At 39.4% G+C, this 15,899-nt stretch overlaps 1 protein-coding gene across 4 annotated transcripts in view; it reads left to right on the forward strand.

Annotated features, from left to right (window-relative positions):
* The window catches only part of Acbd6 (acyl-CoA binding domain containing 6), a 183,740-nt gene that overhangs the window by 60,311 nt on the left and 107,530 nt on the right, over positions 1-15,899 (forward strand). For all 4 annotated transcript variants that reach the window (XM_004658739.3, XM_045141755.1, XM_045141757.1 and 1 more), the window contains exon 4: positions 8,660-8,742. In XM_004658739.3, the coding sequence (XP_004658796.2) occupies positions 8,660-8,742 (83 nt within the window). The remainder of the gene's footprint in view (positions 1-8,659; positions 8,743-15,899) is intronic.

Genomic DNA, 15,899 nt, shown 5'->3' on the forward strand with positions numbered 1-15,899 from the left:
CACTGTTGAGTATCTTCACTGGTGATTTCTCTTTCTCCCATTGAACTGCATGCAGAATGGCCTCTTCCAGCTTTCTGTCAGTTGGTCTACATGGAGGAGGTTATCAGCTCAATTTCAGCAGGATTTCTCAGTGGCCTTGCAGCCCAAATATGTGGAGTCTTCAGCAATAGGGTCTTACCATCTATTCCTGGTGGGAAACCAAGGGCCTCGGCAATGGCCTATAATATTTTGGGGGCATCAAGGACCTCCCTGGCCAACAACTCACTGGAAGCTATCCCATCCCTGGCACTGAAAATTTTCTAGCAATGATCTATGGCTCCTGAGTGTTCCATTGTCCACAACTGGAGGATTCCATATGATTTATTTATATCCTCTTAAATTTTGATTAGCCTTTCCTCCACCTTCTCTTTATTCAATCTCTTCCCCTGACCTCACTTTGGGCCTTTTCACCCCCGTAAATCTAGTCTTCTACATACATATATACAATACCATCTTATTAAGTACCCTCCTCCCTTCCTTTCTCTTCCCTTTATATCTCTTTTTTAGCTTACTAGCCTCTGCTACTGAGTTGTTTCCTTCTCACTCAGAAGCCCAATCATCTGTAGCTAGGATCCACATATGAGAGAGAACATGCAATGCTGGGTTTTCTGGGCCTGGGTTACCTCATTTAGTATAATCTTCTCCAGATCCATCCATTTTCCTGCAAATTTCATAACTTCATTTTTCTTTACCACTAAGTAGAACTCCATTGTATAAATGTGCCATATTTTCACTATCCATTCATCACTTGAGGGACATCTAGGCTGGTTCCATTTCCCAGCTATTGTGAATTGAGTGGCAGTAAACATGGTGGAGCATATACTTCTAAGGAAATGAGATGAGTCCTTAGGATATATGCCTATGAGTGTTATAGGTGGTCATATGGTAGATCTATTTTTAGCTGTCTTAGAAACCTCCACACTGATTTCCACAATGGGTGCACCAGATTTCATTCCCACCAACAGTGTAGAAGGGTTTCTCTTTTTCCACATCCCACCAGTATTTATGATCATTTGTTTTCATGATTGTAACCAATCTGACAGGAGTGAGATGGAATCTCAATGTAGTTTTAATCTGCATTTCCCTGATGACTAGGGATGTAGAACATTTTTTAGATGCTTATCTGCCATCTGTATTTCTTCTTTTGAGAACTCTATTTAGCTCCATAGCCCATTTTTTAATTGGCTTTTTTGATTTCTTATTATTTAAGTTTTTGAGTTCTTTGTATATCCTAGATATTAATCCTCTATCAGATATATAGCTGGCAAAAAAAATTTCCCATTCTGTAGGTTGCCTCTTTGCTTTGTTCACTGTGTCCTTTGCAGTACAAAATGTTTGTAGCTTCCTGTGGTCCCAGTGCATAATCTGTGGTTTCATTGCCTGAGAAATTGGGGTTATATTCAGAATGTTTTTGCCAAGGCCAATATGTTGAAGGGTTTCCCCTACTTTTTCCCAGTAGAGTATTTTTAAAGGATTATTTAGGGGGTGGGTAAGCTTTTTTGGTAGATTTACAACTATAGTATTTGGCTCTAAATTTCTTTTAGAGTTTTTTTTTTAATTGTCAAATTCCATAATTGTAGACAGTAACCCATGATAATTCCTTCCCTCCCACCACTTTCCCCTTTGAAACTCCACTCTCCACCATACCCTTTTCCCTCTCAATCAGTCCCACTTTTATTTTGATGTCATCATCTTTTCCTCATATTATGATAGTCTTGTGTAAATAGTGTCAGGCACTGTGAGGTCATGGATATCCAGGCCATTTTGTGTTTGGAGCATCATGTTGTAAGGAGTCTTACCCTTTCTTTGGCTCTCACATTTTTTCCATCACCTCTTCTGCAATGGGCCCTGTACCTTGGAAAATGTGATAAAGATATTTCAGTGCTGAGCACTCCTCTGTCCCTTCTCTGCACCATGGTGCCTTTTGAGTCATCTCAAGGTCACTGCTATCTGAAAAGAGAAGCTTCTCTAACCAAAAGTGAGAGTACCATTAATATATGTGTATGAACATTAAGAGAAATGCTTACTAGGCAGTTTGGTGAGCTTAGTATATACCAGCAGACGTTAGACTGCTAGGGCTCATGACTACCCCTATTGTAGGTTTTCAGTATCAGGGATATATTCCCTCCCATGGAGTGGGCCACCAGTCCAATTAGAGAACAGTTGGTTTCCCCATAACAGACATGCCACTATTGCACCTGTTGGCTCATTTGGCCTGGCTGGCCAAATTTAAGGCTTGCAGTGTCCACTGGTAAGTATCTCCATTGGTGATTTCCCTCTCTCCCCTTGAACTGCATGCATCGTAGCTTTTTCCAGCTTTCTGTCGGCTGGTCTACGTGGAGGAGGTTTTCAGCTCAGCTCCATCAGGATTTCTCAGTAACCTTGTAGTCCAAGTATATGGAGTCTTCAGCAATAAAGCCTTATCATCTTTTGATGGTGGGAAACCAAGAGCCTTGGTAATGGACTGTAATGTTTTGGGGGCATCAGGGACCTCTCTGGCCAACAGCTCACTGGAAGTTATCCCATCCCTGGCACTGAAAATTTTCTAGTAACAGTCTTTGACTTCTGAGTGTTGCATTGTCCCAAAAAGTAGGCTTCCATATGACTTATTTATATCCTCTTAGATTTTTTTTTAAATTTTTTATTTATTTATTTGAGAGCGACAGACACAGAGAGAAAGACAGATAGAGGGGGAGAGAGAGAATGGGCACACCAGGGCTTCCAGCCTCTGCAAGCGAACTCCAGATGCGTGCGCCCCCTTGTGCATCTGGCTAACGTGGGACCTGGGGAACCAAGCCTCGCACCGGGGTCCTTAGGCTTCACAGGCAAGCACTTAACCGCTAAGCCATCTCTCCAGCCCTCCTCTTAGATTTTCATTAGCCCTCCCTCCACCTTTCCTTTACTCAATGTCTTCCCCTGACCTCACTTAGGCCTTTTCACCCCCATTAACCTATTCTTCTACTTATATATATGATATAACATCCTATTAAGTCCACCTTTCCTCCCTTTATATGTCCTTACTGGCCTCTGCTACTGAGTTTTTTCCTTCTCACACAGAAGCCCAATCATCTGTAGCTAGGATCCAAATATGAGAGAGAACATGCAATGCTGGGCTTTCTGGGCCTGGGTTACCTCACTTATTAGTATAATCCTTTCCCGATCCATCATCTTCCTGCAAATTTCATTTTTCTTTACTGCTGAGTTGAACTCCATTGTGTAAATGTGCCATATCTTCACTATCCACTCGTCAGTTGAGGGACATCTAGGCTGGTTCCATTTCCCAGCTATTGTGAGTAGAGTGGCATTAAATATGGTTGAGCAAGTATCTCTAAGGTAATGAGAAGAGTCCTTAGCATATATGCCTAGGAGTGGTATAGGTGGTCATATGGCAGATCTATTTTTAGCTGTCTTAGGAACCTCCACTGTCATTTCCACAATGGGTGCACCAGATTGCATTCCCACCAACAGTGTAGAAGGGTTCCTCTTTGTCCACATCCTCGTCAGTGTTTATGGTCATTTGTTTTCATGCTGGTAGGCAATCTTGACAGGAGTGAGAAGGAATCTCAATGTAGTTTTAATCTGTATTTGCCTAATGACTAGGGATGTAGAACATCTTTTTAGATGTTTATATGCCATCTGTGTTTTCTTCTTTTGAGAATTCTCTATTTAGTGCCATAGTCTATTTTTAATTGGGTTGTTTGATTTCTTATTATTTAGTTTTTTGAGTGCTTTGTATATTTTAGATATTAATCCTCTGTCAGATGTATAGCTGGCAAAGATTTTCTCACATTCTATAGGTTGCCTCTTTACTCTATTCACAGTGTCCTTGCTGTACAAAAGTTTTGTGATTTCATAAGGACCCAGGGGTTATGCCATGGTTTTATTTCCTGTTAGCTCTAAATGTTCAAATAATTTATAATAATCTAGCTTCAGAAAATTTAAGTTTTCCATCTTTATTTTTTTAGTTTTATTTTTGTTTATTTTTATTTATTTATTTGACAGTGACAGACAGAGAGAGAGATTGGGCATGCCAGGGCCTCCAGCCACTGCAAACAAACTGCAGACGCATGCGCCCCCTTGTGCATCTGGCTAATGTGCATCCTGGAGAACAGAGCCTCGAACCAGGGTCCTTAGGCTTCACAGACAAGCACTTAACTGCTAAGCCATCTCTCCAGCCCTTCCATGTTTATTTTAATTTCAAAGTTTTTTCTTTGAAATAAGAAAGTACTTTAGCAAAAGAGTGCACTTAAAAAATCAACTGGGATGTAGCTCAGAGCTAGCATGCCAAAGGCCTGGGCTTGATCCCCAACTCAACAAAACAGAAAAAGGAGTGGGAGAGAGAGAAAGAAAACTTTTTTTTAAATTTTTATTAGCATTTTCCATGATTATAAAAAAAATATCCATGTTAATTCCCTCCCTCCCCCCCCCCACAAGAAAACTTTTTTTGTATGGCAAGATCTCTTGTATCTTAGACTGGCCTCACATTCTTATGTCATTGAGGGTGACCTTGAACATCTGATCCTTTTACATCCACCTTCCAAGTACTGGGGTTGTAGCCACGTGCCACCATACAGTGCTGGCTGTGTTCATGACATACAGCACTTGACCAGCTGAGCTACATCTCCAGCATGAGAGTACACAATCTAGGTCTCACACCAGCTCAGGCTGACCTGGAACTCACTATATAGTCTCAGGGCAGCCTGAACTCTTTGCAGTCCTCCTACCTCTGCCTCCTGAGTGCTGGGATTAAAGGTGTACACCACCAATCCCGGCCCCACAAATCTTTATTGATAATACTGTTATGTGTAACAGTGGTTTCCAAAGCCTGGAAAAGTGGTGTAGTTTAATGGAGCACAGACTTTCCCCTCAGGTTTTTGGATTGAGAGCTCTTTGTGCCACTTCTGGTGTGACAGTGAATGCTTCACCTCCCTTCAGGTTTCTAACCTGTAAAGTGCAGGTATGTCTCCACAAATTAAGGCAGACATTTACCCAAATTTTAAATATTTTTGAAATTTAAATGTGTTTTTAAACTGATAGTATATTACTTAATTGCCCATTTTTTCTTACTTAGTATTATAGAAAATAATGGTGCTTCTTACAATTGATGTGTTAGATTAAATGAAATTTAGTGATAATAACAGCTTTATAGAATTGTTCACAAAGTGAAATTGGACAATATAAACATGGAAGATAACTCATTTTTAAATTTTTAACTTTTTTTTATTAGAGAGAGAATTGGTGGGCCAGGCCTCAGCCACGGCAACTAAACTCGAGATGCTTGTGTCAGCTAGTGGGCATGTGCGACCTTTCACTTTGTCCCTCCTTTGTGTGTCTGGCTAACGTGGGATCTGGAGAGTTGAGCGTGGGTCCTTAGGCTTTGTAGGCAAGCACCTTAACCACTTTTTAAAATAGAACAGAAAGTTACAGATTTTAATGTTGACTGTGTAACTAAGGTGGAGTCTGAGTCAAGCAATAAAGGCTCAGCTAGCTACTTACCCCTTGCCCTCTGAGTGAAGGAGCATTTCAGTGTCACATAATATAGCCTGAAGCAGTATGGAGTTGGCAAATTTGATTCTATTGGCTGCCAAATTGGAGTCTCTTTCTTTAACTGCTGATGCAACATAAAAATAACTTAATGGGTTTTGAGTAGAGAGAAATGGGATAAACCTCTAAGCTGCTACAAGACAATTCATCAGAGTGGAAATCAAGAGGGTAAGATAGCCAAAGTGTTCCCCTTTGGTGGGTGAAATGGATAGAGAAAATGATGAAAGTATCTTTGGCAGCACTGTTGTGATTCAAATCTGGTAATGGCAAATTATTTTTAAACATTATTTGTACCTAAGATACAATCTCCTTGCCTCCCCCAAAATTTGTTAGTGACATTACACAGATATTTGTTCAATTGATGTAGAAAGAACAAAAATAGGAATAAGGAACATATTTGGAATAAGTCATATTTTCCCCCTAAAGACTTTATATTATTCCTTATGCACATAGGTATTCGTGGTATTATTTATAAGTGAATAATGGTAAATAACATAACTATACAATTGTCAGGTAATGGGTGAAGTATATATCATTTCTGTGTAGAATATTTTGCTGGCCTTACAACTAATGTTTTTGTGACCTTTTCTCCTTGGTGTGCTAAAAAATAGGAAAGTATCCATTTTGTCTGAAATAAGAAAAGTCAAACATATGACTGAAATTACTAGATGAAATAGTAATTTTCAGAAAGTGTCTTATGGGCAATATAAAATAATTAAGAGGTGGGAAACAAGCTAAGTAAGCCACATAGGTGCCATGTTTACTACCTAGACACAAATTTCAAGCTATAGTGCAGGCAGGGGTAACCCCAAACCTGTATAGCAGTCTCCCTGATTTGACTTAGAATTTGTAGAGCCAGACAGCAGAGAAGAGATTCCTGCATGGATAGGTCTAAAGATCTGCAGATGGATCCCTTTAGTTAAATAGTAATTTATGTGTGTATGAAAGTCACCTTGACAGTTGGGAAAAGAAACACAAGGAAGTAGTAAGTTGAGTTGAACAATTCCTGTGTCTGATGTAGACCTGAGAATATTTTATTTCCTAATAGTGAGTTTAGAGTAAGTCTACAAGGATTAGACTGACTCCAAGTAACTTAATGTGTGCCAAAACAGAGCATACCATGACTTCAGGTAGCATCAAACTGGAGTATAAAGTTTACAGTGGGTGCTTACAGTAAAAGTCTTTTAAGCAGGAAAGAGAAAAAAGCAGGAAAATATGAGCCAGGAGGAAAAAAATGACAAGAATAGCAGATAGAGATCTGGGCCTGATGGTGCAGGCACTTAAGTGGTCAAGGTAGGAGAATCATGGTGATTTTAAGTCTAGCCTGGACTATAGAGTGAGTTCTAGGTTAGCCTGGGCTAGAGTGAGGCCCTGCCTCAAAAAGTAAAGAAATGGTAGAGGTGATACAATATCAAAGATGTTAAATACCTATTATGAATGTTATTTTATTATTTTATGTCATATACATTTTTCAGAAAGTAGAGGAAAGCATGAATATCAAATATATAGAGAGAGTTGTTACCAAAATACCCAAATGGAAATTCTGGAGGTAGAAAAGTATATCTCCAGTGAAAATTTTACCAGATAGGATAAACAGTGTATTAAACATTGCAGAAGAAAAGACACGTAGACTTGGAGATGTAGCAGGTGAAGCACAGAGCATAGGTGCATGAAAAAGAACTGAAGAGGACCTTAGTGGAGCTAAGGGAAATAATGAGCTACGTAACAGGTATTTAATTGGAGTCCTAGAAATAAAAAGCTAGAGAAGACAGAACAAAAATAAAAGTAATTGCTACATTTTCCAACATTTGCTGAAAACTATAAACAAAATTTTCAGCTTGTGCCCATTGGTACTTCAGGTTGTCATGTACACTGCAGGACACTGAGTAGCAACTTTGAGCTCCAGACACGAGGTGTCAGTAGTTCCACCTGTGGACTTTTGAGGTTGTGACAGCCCAAAATTACCTCAGATATTGTCAAATACCCTGGTGGGGAGGTACTGAGTAAAATGACCTTAGATGAAAATCACTCCTTCAAACCCACAGGTCCTAGAAGTCCATTTAGACCCAAGCAGAAGAAATGTAACAAAATGATATCACAAACCTCATCAAAATTTTGAAAAGCAGTGAAAAAGAGTAAAAGCAGCCAAACTGAAGACATGACACAGAGGAATGAAGGTTGTCAGATCAACAACAGCCAGCTTCTCTTCAGAAGTGTTAAGTTAGTAGGCTGTTGTCACTAGAAGGCTGTTAACCTACAATTCCATACCTATGTAAAGCTTTCAGAAACCTCAATGAAATAAGTGTGTTTACTGCAATAGTGGGTGTTGTTGCAGTCCGGTTTGCATTGCTGGCAGAAATCACCCAACCAAGAGCAGCTTGCAGGGGAAAAAGAGGTTTATTTTGGCTTGCATCCTCAAGGGGGAAGCTCCATGATGGCAGGGAAAACGATGGCATGAGCAGAGAGTGGACATAACCCCCTGGCCAACATCAGGTGGACAATAACAACAGGAGAGTGTGCCCAACACTGGCATGGGGAAACTGGCTATAAAGCCCATAAGCCCACCGCCAGGAGGCTTTAATTCCCAAATCTCCATCAGCTGGGAACCTAGCATTCGGAACACCTAAGTCTATGAGGGACACCTGATTCAAACCACCACAGTGGGTGTTATGAAAAGTCCAAACATGGCACCTCCACAGTCAAGACTGAGAAATCTTTCCATGAATTTTAGCAATCAGGCAGGGTGCTTTTTTCCACCACTGCTCCTAAACATTGGACAAAGTCTGCCAGCTCAGGTTTAATTCCCCAGTACTCACATAAAGACAGATGCAGTAAGTGTCACATACATCTGGAGTTTACAGTTGCAAGAGGATGTAACATCGCTGTCTCTCCCTCTTTCCTCACAAACAAATTTAAAAAATATATATTACTAGGGCTTAAAGAAATAACAGAGAGTAAAATTTTAGTGTTTTTTAAAATAAAAAATAAAATTTTACAACTTTTACATGCATACTACTTTAATCTACTTGTCTTTTTTTTTTTTTTTTTTTTTTTGTCAATCTTTTTATATCCACAGACACCAGAGAAGAAAGGAAAAGAAACAAATAGTGGTCTTGGTGGGCCAGTTGTTAGCTCTTTATATCATGAAGAAACGATCAGGTAACTTCACTTCTTTGACAAGAGAAATATACATGTGTGTGTGCTTGTGTATCACATATATACATATATGTATTTTAATATTGAGATTTTAAATTTTTTCTTTTTTCCTCTTTCTGTCTTTCTCTTTTCTGTTTTTCTTTCTCTTCCTCCCTCCCTTTTTGCATCTCTTCCTCCCTTCTCTTTCTTTGTCTGTTTCTTTCTTTCTTCCTTGCTCCTTCCTTCTGTCTTTTTCTCCCTCTTTTTATTTTTCTCTCTCTCTCTTCCTTCTCTGGAGTTTAAATCCAGAACCTTGTGCATGATAGGCATGAGCTATACCAATTGAACAACATCTTCAGACCCTACAAGTACTTTTTCATAACATCAAACCAATTTGGTGTTATCTCTAGTTGGATTTAAATATAATCTTTATAATCACTGTATCTGTACCAGTGTCAGAGTGTCTGAGTAAGTGGAAATATAATCATTTACAGTTTTATTATCAAGCCTGAGTAAGTACATAAGTAGTTCGTAGAGCAGTGTTTTGTGTTGGGTGATTGAAAGCTATGAATGTTTGTCAGTTTTCCTTTAAAGATTTAATTTGTTTCTTTGTTTTGTTTTTGGTTTTTCAAGATAGAGTCTTTTTCTAGTCCAGGCTGACCTAAAATTAACTAAGAAGTCTCAGGGTGGTCTTGAACTCATGGCACTCTTTCTACCTCAGCCTCCTGAGTGCTGGGATTAAAGGCATGCACCACCATGGCCAGCAAAGATTTAAATTATTACACACACACACACACACACACACATATATTTGGTTTTTGTTTTGTTTTGTTTTGTTTTGTTTTGAGATAAGGCCTCATTCTAGCTCAGGTTGACTTGGAACACATTCTGTAGTCCCAGGCTGGCCTCAAACTCACGTTGATCCTCCTACCTCTGCCTCCTGAGTACTGGGATTAAAGGCATGCGTCACCATGTCCAGCTATAAAAATCATTTAAGGGCTGGGGAAATGGCTTAGCAGTTAAGGCGTTTGCCTACAAAGCCAAAGGACCCTGGTTTCACATGGTGGTGAATGCGTCTGGAGTTCATTTGCAGCAGCTGGAGGCCCTGACATGCCCAATCTATCTTCCTCTACCTCTGCCTTTTTCTGTCTATCAGATAAATAAAATAAATAAAATTTTTTTTAAAAATCATTTAAGGGCTGGAGAGATGGCTTAGCAGTTAAGGCACTTGCCTGCGAAGCCAAAGGACCAAGGTTCAATTCCCCAAGGCTCACATAAGGCAGATACACAAGATGGTACATGTGCCTAGAATTCATTTGCAGTGGCTAGAGGCCCTAGTGTGTCCAATCTCTCTCTGTGTCTGTCTGTCTGTCTGTCTGTCTGTCTCTCTCTCTCTCTCTCTCTGTGCCTCTTTCTGTCTGCCTCTCAAATAAAAAAAAATTTCATTTAATTTCTTCTAAATTAAAAGTCATTTTAGGCTGGGTGGATGACTCAGCAGTTAAAAGTGCTTGTTCCCTAGCCACCCATGTAAAGCCAGATACACAATGTGGCACATGCATATAAAGTTCATTGGGAGCAGCAAGAGGCCCTGGTGTACCCATACATTCTGTCCTGGCAAATAAATGATCAAAACTATTTTCTAAAAGTCATTTAGATTGTAAGACAGTACCACCATTATGAATGACAATGTGAAATTTCCTCTGAAATAAAGAAATACCATATGCTGTAGCAATTCTACTTTTGATCTCTATCCAAAGGAATTAACAGGAGGATATCAAAGGCTTACTTACATATCCATGGTTACAGTAGTACCATTTATGATAGCCTAGAGGTGGAAACAAACCAACATGTTCATAGATGAGTAGACAGATGCACACATACAGTCCAGGAATACAGTGGAACATTATCCAGCTTACCCAGGAATGAGATTTTCACACATGCAACAATAATGAATCATGAGGTCATCATGCTAAGTGAAATGAGCCAATCACAAGAAGACGCATGACATAATTATCCTTGTTTTTAAAATTTTTTTTGTTCGTTTTTATTTATTTGAGAGTGACAGAGAGAGAGAGAGAAAGAGAGAAAGAATGGGCACGCCAGGGATTCCAGCCACTGCAAACGAACTCCAGACGCATGTGCCCCCTTGTGCATCTGGCTAACGTGGGTCCTGGGGAATTGAGCCTTGAACTGGGGTCCTTAGGCTTTACAGGCAAGCGCTTAACTGCTAAGCCATCTCTCCAGCCCTTTTTTTAAAAATTATTTTTACATGACATAATTATTCTTAATGAGGTATCTAGAGTAGTAAAAATTCTTAGAAACAATGAATAGTACTTGCCAAGAGCTACAGGGAGGGAAACATGGGAATGTTAATGGGGCAGAATTTCAAATTTTTAAGATGAAACTCTGGAGATTGGTTATACAACAGTGTGCATATCATTCACGTTGCTGAACTATGCACTTAAAAATGGTAAGCTGATAAATTTTATGTTATGTACCTTTTTTACTACAATTAAAAAATTAAGCTGGATGTGGTGGCGCACACCTTTAATCCCAGCATTTGGGAGGCAGAGGTAGGAGAATTACTGTGAGTTCAAGGCCAGCCTGAGACTCCATAGTGAATTCCAGGTCAGCCTGCACTAGAGTGAGACCCTAGCTCAAAAAACCAAAAAACAGCGGGGTGTGTTGGCCTCGCCTTTAATCCCAGCACTCGGGAGGCAGAGGTAGGAGGATCGCTGTGAGTTCAAGGCCACCCTGAGACTACAGAGTTAATTCCAGGTCAGCCTGGACCAGAGTGAGACCCTACCTTGAAAAACCAAAAAAAAAAAAGAAAAAGAAAAAAAAGAACAAGAAAAAGGAAAAACAACAAACAAAAAAATGAAAAAAATAGTTAATGAATATATTTAGCAAAGCTATCTATCTTCATGCTATATGCAAAATTTCTTAATCTGTTTAGTGCCATGTAAATCAGAAAAGAACTCTGCTACTTTGAGCTGTGACACATTCATCTAAAACTAAAAAGGGAACTTTAAGTCCTTCCTCTGAGTTCTTTAATGGTTGCTTTACTTACTCATTTGCAGCCATAAATGATTCAAGTGGAAAACTTGGCCTCATCTAATTTATTCAAGAGAAGAACTATATTCTTAAATTGGGAGAATTCATTCTAATATTGTTAACAGAATTTCATTGTGATAAATTAGATCATAATAAGAAAACTTCTATACTGAAATATTGGGTTAATACAGTGAAGGACCATCCATTATAATTTTTTAGATGTACTAGAATATAGTTACAACAGTGAAAATGGGCTACTTTCTGAAATTTATGTCAACAGTACTTGGGTAAAATATAGTCTATATTCTCGTAAAAGAAATTGTGTTTTAACTGGTATTAATTTCAAATTCTTGACAGAATTGTGTTCAGATGAAGGAAAGCAGAAATAGATGGAGAGTCTTGAGTTTTAGAAACATCAGATGGTAAACTAAGTATTTCTACCTCTGCCCTCCAACTCCCCTCCTTGCTGGGATTAAAGGCGTGTACCACCATGTCCATTAGTATTTTCTATCAAATCATTGTTTTGCAATAAGGACATAAAACAATGTATTTTTCAGATATATTTTGAATGTTTTAACACATAATATTTGTAGATGTCAGGAAAATCAATTTCTGATAAGCCCATTTGAATAAACTTTGGTGCATTGTTGTACAGCTTTCCTGACTGTTATATATTACAGATAAGTAAAGGGCCCACTTTAGTTCTACTGTAAATGTGCCTGAGCCAAGGCCACTGTGCTAGCTTCCTACCTTATAGGTTCGGTCTTTATTTCCACTCTTTAATGAAAAGTAACAATATGATATCACAGGTCTAGGACTCTAGCTGTGAGACCGGCTGTGTTTTGTTTATACTGAAGGTGGGCAAAAAAAGTGCTATAATAAGCACAGGATTTTGCAAAGAATGCAGTCCATATGCGGGCACACTTAAGTCTTTTCATAGTGAATTGCTTACTTTATTCTAGAAGTTGGTTTATATGCTGAGAAATTAGGCAAGAATTAAAATTACAATAAAAGCGTAGAATATTCACACTGCTTGTACTAGGATTTGGTTTTCTCTGATTTTTTGTAGTTTGATACCTTGTAATTAATTCCACTTACCCAGGCAGCCATCTGGACCTTCTCTAAGCAAAACCAGTCTAGTATACAACTAAAATGATTGATGGCTCTGGAATTGATTACTTGTTCTGTGAGACAAATGAAGTGCTTTGGCAGAAAATACCAGAGGTCACTGCTTGTGGTCAAACAAAAAAGCCTGAAGAATATCAAAGAGATGCTTTCATCATTGACTTACAAAGTTTCAATTTTTTTAAACAGTAATGTATTTTGGAAATATTTTAAACATATCTTTTCATTGATTGTTTGTTAGTCTTGCTTTTAAAACCTAAAAGAATATAAATTTAAAATTAGAATGAAAATGATTGTTATAATCTTTTGGGGTTTTTTTGGGGGGGGGTGGAGGGTTCCAGGTACGGCCTTACTCTAGCCCATGCTGACCTGGAATTCACTATGTAGCCTCAGGGTGGCCTTGAACTCATAGTGCTCCTCCTTCTCTGCTTCCTGAGTGCTGGGATTAAAGGTGTGCACCACCACGCCCGGCTGATTGTTATCTTTAATTTTGTGTTGGTGAAAGTGTAAATGCTTAGAATGAAAACATAAAAGCTTGTCACTTGCACATAGATTCTACTTGTTTTTCCTGAAAGAGGCACATGATTGAGTAAAAGACAGCAACATGTGTTAAGTTTTGGTTTTTATTGCCATTTAAGGACCCTGAGCTTCAAGAATATGTCAAACATTTGTGTTTCAAAATTTGAATATTTGTAATTTTATGCTTTTATTGGGTTCAGTCATTCTGGGCCAGCACTGTCCCAAGTGACACTGGCGCCCTTAGCACCAAGAGCCAGCCTCCATTTTTTGGTGGTGGTGGTGGTGTACTCCTTCCCTATCTCACTGTTGCTTGTGATCACCATTGTGTTAACACTTTGGTGATAGGTGATAAATCGGATGACATATGTCTTGTTACATTCGGGTTGTTCTTTGAGGACTACACAAGTGTGTATAGGCAAGTGGGCAACTCCCTCTTGAGGATCTGACTGCTCAGAATGAACTTGAGTTATGGATTTATTCAGCCTGTAAAACCTCAGCTGGCATAAATAATTGAGAAAGCAAAGATTTGTCTGTGCTGCAGACCTCAGGGACTCATGGCTCCTTTCCTCCTCTCTACCTCCCTTTCTTATGAAAATGATCCCAGTTGCACTCCTAGATAATAACATACCAAGCAATTAAAAGCCATGGGTGGCTGGAGAGAGGAGAAAAGGTTTAGTTAATGAGCTTTTCCTCTTCCAGTGCCCATGAGAGCCTCTGGAATGACAAGGCGATTAAAGCGAAGAGATAATTATAGATTATGTGAAAATAGGTCCCTTGGGACAAGAGGGTCTTGACATCAACAGTAAGTGTTGTAACAGTCTCCTGGCTCTCACATTCACCCCTTTCTAATGTGCTTCATTTCACTCCTCTGTGCTTAGTGTCAGGATGCCAGCCAAGCATGTAGACAAACCCACCTGTCTGCAGGTCAGCAGTCCTGTCCACACATGGGATTGTTCATTCATCTTCTAAAGCCACTGTCCACTCTTTTCTTATTCCTCTTTTTCTTCATTCCCTTCCTTTTCTAGACTTTGTCACCTATTTTCTATCTATCCCCTCTAATCTTGCCCTTCTCTCTAATACCCTTATCAGTATGTAGTAACTGTGAAATGCCTAGGCTTGTCTACAAGGTTTATTATGTGTATGTACATGTGCACATAGAAGGATCTGTATAGTTGTGAGAATACTATGTCCACTGCAATAACAAGAGACAATACATTAGAAGTAATGTGAACAAGGCTCCTCACCATCTCTTCTAAGGAGAGTTTCCTCTTGCTCCAGAAATGAGAAACGACCATGGCTTACAACATATGTTAAATTCTTTTTTTTTTTAAGACGGGATTTCAGGTAGCCCAGTCTGGTCTTAAACTTGCTGCGTGGTTGAAGATGTCCTTGAATTTATGGTCCTTCTGCCTCTACCTCCCCAGTTTTTTTCTCAATTTTTATTAACATTTTCCATGATTATACAAAATATCCCATGGTAATACCCTCCCCCCCCCCCGTTTTCCCCTTTGAAATTCCATTCTCCATCATATCCCCTCCCCATCTCAATCAGTCTCTCTTTTATTTTGATGTCATAATCTTTTCCTCCTCTTATCTTGCATAGGTAGTGTCAGGCACTATGAGGTCATGGATATACAGGCCATTTTGTGTCTGGAGGAACATGTTGTAAGGAGACCTACCCTTCCTTTGGCTCTTACATTCTTTCTGCCACCTCTTCCGCATTAGACCCTGAGCCTTGGAAGGTGTGATCGAGATGTTACTCAGTACTCCAGTCACTTCTTTCCAGCACCATGATACCTTCTGAGTCATCGTAAGGTCACTGTCATCTGAAAAGATTCTCTACCCAAAGTGAGAGTAGCATTAATATAAGGGTATAAATATTAAGGGAAGTACTTATTGGGCAGTTTGATAAGCATAGTATATACACTTATCCAGACATCAGCAGATGTTACACCCCTAGGGCTCATGACTACCTGTTTTAAGTTTTCAGTATCAGGCCCCATGGAGCGGGCCTCCAGTCCACCATGATAGATGTGCCACTATTGCACCCATTGGCTCATTTGGCCTGGCTGGCCAATTATAAGGCTTGCAGTGTCCACTGTTGAGTATCTTAACTATTGTTATCGCTTTCTCCCATTGAACTACATGTAGAATGGGTTCTTCCAGCTTTCTGTCAGCTGGTCTACATAGTACCTCCCCAGTTTTATGTAGTGCTGGTGATGAAACCCAGTGCCACATGCATGCGAGTCAAGTATTCTTCAAACCAAGGTTCATCCCAGCCCATGTTTTTGTTTTTGTTTTGAGGCAAAGTCTTGTGTAACTCAGGCTGGCCTGGATTTTGCTAAGTAGCTGAAGCTGACTTTAAATTTCTGATCCTTCTGCCTCTTATCTTCTGCCTCTTATCTCCCAACTGCTAGGATTATAGGTGTGTACCATCATGCCTGGCTATGCTGAATTCTTAACCTAATACTAATGACATCTGT

Source organism: Jaculus jaculus, chromosome 1 (assembly GCF_020740685.1).
Source record: "Jaculus jaculus isolate mJacJac1 chromosome 1, mJacJac1.mat.Y.cur, whole genome shotgun sequence".
Taxonomy (NCBI): Eukaryota; Metazoa; Chordata; class Mammalia; order Rodentia; family Dipodidae; genus Jaculus; species Jaculus jaculus.